At 55.6% G+C, this 8173-nt stretch overlaps 1 protein-coding gene across 1 annotated transcript; it reads right to left on the bottom strand.

Annotated features, from left to right (window-relative positions):
- Positions 1-35: 35 nt before the first annotated feature.
- Positions 36-7286, bottom strand: DNAJC16 (DnaJ (Hsp40) homolog, subfamily C, member 16; the record flags this gene model as incomplete). The annotated part of the gene is made up of 13 exons (XM_010130988.1): positions 36-432; positions 863-1033; positions 1431-1526; positions 1611-1691; positions 2147-2223; positions 2457-2639; positions 2814-2997; positions 3246-3376; positions 3746-3904; positions 4482-4586; positions 5684-5868; positions 6290-6620; positions 7220-7286. Coding segments are annotated over 13 exons (2167 nt in total), but the record flags the coding sequence as incomplete, so codon positions are not given.
- Positions 7287-8173: the final 887 nt, after the last annotated feature.

The raw sequence follows: 8173 nt of genomic DNA, 5'->3' as shown, positions 1-8173 counted from the left end.
AAAGTGTTGCTCTTTGAGAGTCGCTTTAGAATCCCTCAGTCGAGCGCGGGCCACGAGGGAATGTAGATCCTCTGTAAGGAGCCCTCGAGGAGCCGCTCCATCCAAAAGGACAATTTGTGTAATTTGTTTTTAAGGGATTTAGATCCTGGGCTGCAGGAGGGTTTCCCTCTGGCTTCTGGGTGTAGCGAGGAATCGTAATCCTCACCCGATGCCAGGGTTCCCCCCTCATCCCCCGATCTGTGAGGCTTAAAAAGGCAGAAGTATTTCTTGTGGCCGTTCAGAGCCAGGACGTAGCCCGTGTAGTCACGCTCGAGGAAATGCTTGTCGTACTGGTTAGGGATGGGGGCCGCGTCCTGCGCGAACTCCAGCAGGTACTCCAGCCATTCCCGGTGCTTGTCCAGGCTGAGGAAGGAGAAGTGAAGAGAGCTGCTCCTGGGGGAAGAGCAGAGGAGAAGCAGTATGAGCACATCTCCCCGGCCGGGCCAGGCCGGGCCGGATTCCTCCCACCCAGGTAAGTGTGTGAACAAGGGCAAGCGCAGGGCTGCATGGCCACAGCTCCTTTTCCAAGGCAGCTCAGCGCAGGTGACCGTCAGCCGGCGTCAGGCAGAGTTGTGCTCTCTATTCACTGACATGTGGGTACAGCCAACGTGGCAGCAGCACCCGACCTGCCTGGCCACCTTTACCGAGCGCAGCTGGGAAAGGCCGCTCGGTTTTCGGTGCCGCTGATGAGTGCAGAGGCCGCTTTGCTCCCCAGAAGTGTCCCCTCCCAGCGCTTGAGCCGACACCGCTCCTGACTTGTCATCAGAGCAGTGTTCCACCCGTTGTTAAGCAGGAACTGAAACCCGGGTGAGTCCCAGCCTACCCTGTGAACGTGTAGACTTCCAGGGCAAACTTCTGCAGGAGGGCGGTTTTGGTGGCGTTGGACAGGATCAAGACCACGTTCATGTGGCCCGGCCTCAGGCGCACCAAGTTGCTGTTGTAGTTGATGTCTGTTAGCTCAGTCACCTCGACGAAGCCCTTTTTGGGAATCCTGCTGCAACAGAACAATGACTGAGTGAAAGGGGACTGCAGGACCGCGAGCCACTGAGGATGGAGAAGCCGTCACCTCATTCCCTGCCCCTTATGCTGAGCCAGTTTAACTGGCACGACACCGAGACTTGGATCTTCCTCTCCAAGTCAGTCAGACCTTTACCCTTCCCGTGACGACGTTGTCTGCGGCAAACTCTGGGAACTGTATAAAACCCAAGTTGGTTACCGCGTCCTTGCTGGCGGAACCCCTCCAGCCCACCTCGCTGTGCCCACGCTGCCCCGCACCGTACCCGTGCGACTCAGGCCCCTCCCTGCTGTCCACCTAAAGCTCCCGCTCGGCACAGACGCTCCCTAAGCAGCGTGTTGGCAGAAACCGCTCCTGGGGAAATCAGAGGGGGAACCTGTTACTCTCTTTGCTGAAGCTCGCGTCGTTCTTGGTTTTTGCGGCAGCTTCTCCTTTCTCGGAGGGAGGAGAGTCCCTCGTATCGCTCGAATCGCTGCAAAGGGAGATGATCTCATGAGTGTTTAAGGCACCAGACCGGACTGAGGTGCTGTTGGCTGGACGCTTTGGGGGCACTCACCTGAAAGCTTGCACGATAACGGTGCCAAAGAGAATGAAGAGCGCAGAGAAGAGCAAGGACAGCAGCGGCATCATCTCTCGCCTGAGGGAAGATTTGCAAGCAGCAGTCAGGGCCGTGAGCTGTGCAATTCCTGTCCCACCTCTGTTCCTGTCTACCTCAAGCAATACCGTGCAGTTTCCCCGGAAACTCAGCTCGTTTCCGGGGTCTTAAAGCTGCTCAGGGTTTTGAGCAGTGTCCTGCTCCCACCCAAAAGGAGGCAGATAAAAACAGATGCATTTTAAAACAAGGTGAGAGGAAAGAGGTGAAAAACAATGGGGGGATGTTCTCAGGAGCATAACGCCCACGCTCAGCCTCGAGCCAGAAGCCAATGTCACTGCGGTGACACTGCTCTGCACTAAATCTCTAGCGAATACGGGCACCAACAGGTTTCGAGATGGTCTCAATTCCTGGAAACAAGAACCTGGTTCTACTGTGCCTCTGAACAAGGTGACAGCCACCCCACTCCCCCTCAAGACTCGTTAACGCCCAGTCTGTACCAGTTACTGTGAAACAAACTGTCCCAGCAGTCCAAGACATAGTCCAGGATGGAGTAGAGCCATCGGATAAGGAACATCTGTGAAAAAAGAAAAGAAAAACCCGGAAATTACAACTAGCCAGAGGCCTGATCAGACGCCTGCCCCTTGAACAGGACCAGGGCTGAAGCGGCTTCGGGGCAGGCCCTGAGCTTCCTCCCATGAGTGAGAGAACCTGTCGGAGTCTTGCCCTGGTATTTTAAAATATAAATAACGGCCGTGAACATCCAAACTGGTAACGCAGTGGTTAGGCAGCTGGAAAGGCTGCACTTACGGGAGCGAGCTCATCATTCAGGTCTGCCAGGACGGTCTCTGAAGAGAGAAGGCCGGGGTCTGTCCTCAGCTGGTCCAGCAGGTCCAGGAGGATGAAGTTGTCCTCTTTGCTGCCTTGCCAGGGCTCCTCCAGGGTTTTGTAGGCAACCTTCCCCGCGTTGTTGCGTCTCTCCAGGATGACCACCTGGACGAGGCAGTAACATCGCAGATGTCAGAGGAAGGTCCTCTTTACCAGACAGATGTAACGCTGCAAATCACTGCCCAGAATTAGGTGTCAGACTGAGGCATGGCATCCTACATAGAGTGGTGTGAGATGGAATGACAGTGAAAAGAAGGTGAAATAAAAGGAAACCCTCACAGCTGATTTTCCCCGATAGGTCTCCTCATCCATCAGCAAGGCATCCGCAAACTCCGGCTGCCGTTCGTTATAGATGTGCACAAACTTCAGCGTGTCTTTTGTGTTGGCCACAGCAAAAGTCAAAAACGTCTCATAAGCCTCTGCAAACTTGTCGCCTTCTCCGGTGAGTAAGACCACGCAGTGCCTGGGCAACACAATGAGATGGAGGATTAGCAGCCGTTCTGGTCGCGAGAGGAAACCATCATCCCCTTTCTGCTAGCGAGAACCATCCTGCAGAGCCAGAAACCTGCCAAGCGATGCGGATATCCCGCATGACCCAGTGCAGTCCTGGCCCTTCTCAACTCGGAATCAAACACGAGGCAGCTTTAGGAGCAGCCCCAGGGCCCTGGGGAACAAAAAGGGGGTGGACACGTGTCACCCGCGGAGCCTTACTTCCTCTGGCGGTGTGACTTCTTCACAGGGCACAGCTCCTGGAACAGCCGCTGGTTGGTGAGTCTGGCCACCATGAGGAACTTGTTCTGGGAAAGGAAGTCGTCAATGAGCTGCTTCTTCATGTCTCGTGCCTGTCGAGGACAAAGCAAGCAGAGGTCAGCACTAGCAGGATGAGGAGGGTCAGGCTGTTGTGCTCTTCTTGGCGGAAGGCTGCCAGGTATCACAGGCCTTGCTGAAATCACCCGAGAGGTTTTGAGGCCCTGAGACTGGGCAGCTCCCTGCAGCCACCCTCCTCGAGAGGTCACACACCAGAGCTGGAGCCTGCTGAGCCTCCTCCTCCCTCCCAAAGGCCACACTCTGCTTCTGCTGAAGGCAAGTTCCGGCTGAGAACAAACACTCTTTACCCTGAAACGCTCCACCGACCTCATCGCAAGCTCGGTCAGAAAACCTCGCTCAGCAACCACGTCTCACAAGCTCTGGGAGAGGGCTCTGAGCAGTACCTGCACAACATCAGCGGGCCTGTCGATGTGCTCCTTGAAGATCATCATGGTGGGAGTGTAGACGTTGATGTTGTACTGACTGGACAACTCTTCAGTGCCTCGCAGCCCGACGTACACGTAACCGAAGGACAAGTAATCGCGGTAGGCAAAGGCCGTCAGCTGGGTGGGAAGAGAGAGCTGGCACGTGGTTCCCTCACGGAGCAAAGTGCGTTTTCTGCCCGAGTGCCTGCAGTGACTTTGCTTTCAGAACACCTCTCGCTGTTTAAATGTCACTGCAGGAGGCAGGAGCCCTTCCCCTCCCTTCTGAACTGCAGCTCGTGTTCTCGTGGTCACCACACAGGGAACCCCAGCGGAACCACAACCTGACACTGTGCCCGGGAGCGGGAGTTTCTTAGGAAACAGCCTTCCCAGTTACCCAAACTAGATGTGCTGCAGAAATCTCTCGTTACCAGTAAAGGCTAGTACATGCCTCTGCTGTTGCTACCACCGAGACCTCCCCCTCCAGCACTTCACATCCACTAAGGGCACATCCACAGCATGACAGCGGGACGGTCTCCAAACGGAGCCGGTCCTGCGGCCGTGCCGTTTGCACCCTCCACAGATCAACCTGCTCCCCCAGGAGGGGTCAGCAGCGTTCTGAGGGGCCGATGTGCCCCTGCGGGCAGCAATAGCCCGTTTGCCTTGGAACAGCCGGATTTGTTAGCAAGCCAACACATGGTGACAGAAATCACGGTACCTTGTACAACAACGGCACGACGGGCAGGTGGTCGAACAGAAGGACGTGGGGCTTGTTTTCTTTCTTCCAGTTGGAGAGAAAGCGGATGTAGTTTTGATCTGTAATCTGGACACAGAACCAGCGCGTTAGTGGAACCCCTGAGCCACCACCCCCATGCGCAGTGCTGTGCGATGAGGCGCCTGAAGGAGCTGTTTGGGAGGTGCAGAAAGCAGACGGTGGGTTCCTCTCTCCAACACGTCTGTCTGAGCTGGGCTTTGTCGATACAGGAGATTAATTAAACCCACCAGCCTCACCCCCGCCAGCCCTCTCAGCTATTGAACCCGCTGGCAATGCCGTTTCAACTCAACGCTGATGCCACTTTCATTCTCGTAACTGTTCACTGGGGTCGTACATTTTACACGCTGTGGGAAGCCACGGGGTAACAGGCACTCATGAGCCCCGTCAAACCTGCTCTGTTTCACCTTTGGCACCTCTTTGACCCAGAGGAAGGAGACAAAAAAAAAAAATCACAGCTGGTTTAGGGCCCACAGGGAGAGGAGCAGGCTGCCAGCTCTGTTTGAGGAGGTGAAATGGCTGCTAGAGCCATGGGAAGGGAGAGCAGACCCTGCTTTTGGGGTGAGAACTCCAGTACCGGGAGGACAGCAGGTCACGGGTGCGTTGGGAAGGGCAGCCCTTGCTAAAGACCCCGGGGAAAATGAGGTGAACAAGGCTCCAGGCAGGTGAGAGCACTGGGCGGGCCAACCCAGCCGCCTCGTGCTGAGAGGGTGGGTGGGTGCTTTCAGACTCTGCCAGAAATAACCGAGCAAGGCTGAAATGCAGGAATTTATCTAGAGGAGGTTTTACCTAAAACTTTGAAGGGGCTTGTGCCGCCAGCTCCACTTTCATGGGTCTGAATCAAAACTGGACGAAACAACAGGCTGGTGTGTGGGTGAGTTTTAGCAGACGACGCCTACAAATGAGGGAAAGTCCTTCATTTGCTGGATAAAACCCCCAAAAAAGGAGGAGGGAAGTGAAATCCAGCAGGCAGGTAGGGCACGATCACAGATTCCTGACCTAGGGGTGGCTTTTGTGTGCCTCTGGCAGCCGTGGGGTATCAGAACTGGGAGAGCAGCAGGCACAGGAAGGCCGACACCAACACAGCAGGAGGAGAGAAGAACGTGCAGGCAGGAGAAGCAGCCGGTGACACTCCGATTAGCTCGTACCTTTTCTACGAGGTTCCCCGGCAGAAGGTTCTCCACGAACTGCCGCAGGTTTTCCTGGGTGACAGCGTTGTGGAAGAAGGTTATTTTCCCGTTAATGAGCCCCAGCAGGGAGGGCGTGCTGTGTGTGCCCAGGTGGTGGGCGAGGCGCCTCTCGTACCCAGCGTGGACCACGCCGATTCCCACTCCTGAAAAAGGAGAGCGGCTTCACGTCACCCAAAAATCATAGGAGAAAAATGAGGCTGAAGGGCTGTTCCCTTGCCCAGCAACCCGCTTGGGACTGTCCCTCCTAACTCTACTTTCCTCCTTGAAAATTATATTTCAAGCTCATAGCTTTAGCTCGGGAGATGAGAACACGCTTTTGTGGTGTCCACTGGTATTTCATGAGCTACGTTAAAACCTCGAGGAGGAAAAGCTCAGTGAGTGGGGACACCCTGCCTGTGTCTCCTGCTGCCTGTGGGGTCTACGTGTTCGTGCAACAACATCTGCAGGGAAAACAAGGAAGCTGGGGGTGAGGGGTCAAAATACCCCCTTTATTATCATCGGCGTCAGACTAAGCCACTGGGCGCGGGGCCAGCAGAAACGGCATCTAACCAGCCTCGTCCTTACCCAGCACCTCCAGTTCCTGAGCAACTTCCTTCCACACGGGCTCGATGTGGATGCAGCTGAAACACCAGTCCGACGTTATTTTGATGAGGTACGGCTTCTTGAAACTGTCCGGCACGATCTCGTTGATGTAGTGGGAGAAATGGAGCAGATACTTCTCGTCGGAGGTGTCGCGCCTCTCCGAATTAAAGGGGAAGTGGAAGAAGGACTCGTCGAAATAGAAGCCTTCGTGGAAGTGGTGGAACTGGCGGTGCTGGTGCTGAGAGTAGCCCTGGCTTTCCCCAGCGTCCCCATAGCGATCGAAGTTTGCCCTCTTTTCCTCGTTGGAGAGAATCTGGGAAGCAGGTGATAGAAGAATGATCACCTCCGACTGCGAGGGGGACCTGCCCTGACAATGATCCCTGAGCAGTTTTGCAGAGAAACTGCTTTTTTGGCTGGTAGACGGGGATTTGCTTTATTTCCGCGGGCTCAGCTCACTTGCCGCGGAAATATTGGGTCAGCGCCTCAAACTGGGGCAGCTGATTTTGAGCCACGCAGGAGCAATGTGCAAATAACTACTTATGTAAAGGATAATTTGAAGTGGCTAAAGCCCTGTGGTGGTTAAAGCCGCTTACATCATCCCCAAAACACTTGTCTGTATATGTGACAGGGCCAAACAGCCACCCAGCCGCGCGGGGCTTGGCGAATACCCACACCTCCCTCCTCTGGGGCTGTTTAGTGAGGAAAGGGCAAAATGTTTGCAACAGAGGCTGTGCTGGTGACATCTTGAGAGAAAAAAAGGAGTCAGCAGCTCTGCTCAGCACTGTTTGCCTCCACAGGGACAAGCACCTTCCCCATGTCGATGTACACAGGCAAAGCACAAAGCCCCGTAAGGAAAAACGAGGTCACTTAACTTCTAACGACAGCGGGAGTTTAGCAAGGAGAGCGTGTTACCTCGTAGGCTTTGCTAATCTGGATGAATTTGTCTTCTGCTCCCGGGTCCTTGTTTTTGTCAGGGTGCCTACAAGGCAGAACCGGAGGAAAAGGGGGTCAGCGGTTCCCCAGGGCGCCCAGCGAGCTCTCAGCCTCTGGTCAGAGACGTGGACTGTCCAGGCATGCGGTGGCATCCTGAGGCTGAGATGGGATTTTATACCCAGCACCTGCTTTCCCTCCCCAAACTTCATCCCAAAACACAGTGCGGGGACACGGGCCCTGTGCCTGCTGACCAGTCCCTCGCTCTCATCTGTCACCAACGGCCCCAGCTCTGGACCCAGGGAGCGAATATCCTTCCTACCCACCACGGCGATGCATCCCTCACCTCCTGCCCTACACCTCCACCACGATCTTCCCATAAAACACCTCCTGGCACAGCCCTCGGGGATGGCTCAGGCAAAACTATGCTCTCAAAGCTCTGGGTGAGGCTATTTTCCACGGCAACACCTCGAGCCTGCTCCCCAGCACACACCAGCAAAGCGAAGGGCACAGTATTTGTGGGTCCCACATGTTTCCCTTCAGCACGGGGGTTGAGAAGCCCATGGACATTGGTGTATCAAAGTGAGACTTAGACCCTGACTTATGGAAGGTTCCCAGTGGAGTCAGGGAAAGCTTTTCCCCCCGTAGCCAGACCTGGGAGGGTTCTACAGCCCGGACTGACACCGTGAAGGTGTCTGCTTAGTTTGCTACGGTCTTAGGAGGACCCTTATCCTGGGAGGAGGACCCGGCACCGCCTGCTGAGCCTCGCCTAGCTCGGACAGCCACGCAAATGCCAGCACCCGGCAGCGTCACCCGCTGCTCAAAGCACAGCGGCCTACAGCTCTGTCAACCGAGACACCGTGTGTGTGTGTGTGTGTCCGGGGCGGGGACCAGAGCCCGGGGGATGCTCGGGGCGGAGGGGAGGCACGTACCATT

Source organism: Buceros rhinoceros, unplaced genomic scaffold (assembly GCF_000710305.1).
Source record: "Buceros rhinoceros silvestris isolate BGI_N320 unplaced genomic scaffold, ASM71030v1 scaffold5962, whole genome shotgun sequence".
Classification (NCBI taxonomy): Eukaryota; Metazoa; Chordata; class Aves; order Bucerotiformes; family Bucerotidae; genus Buceros; species Buceros rhinoceros.
This window is presented reverse-complemented; position numbering and strand designations above follow the sequence as displayed.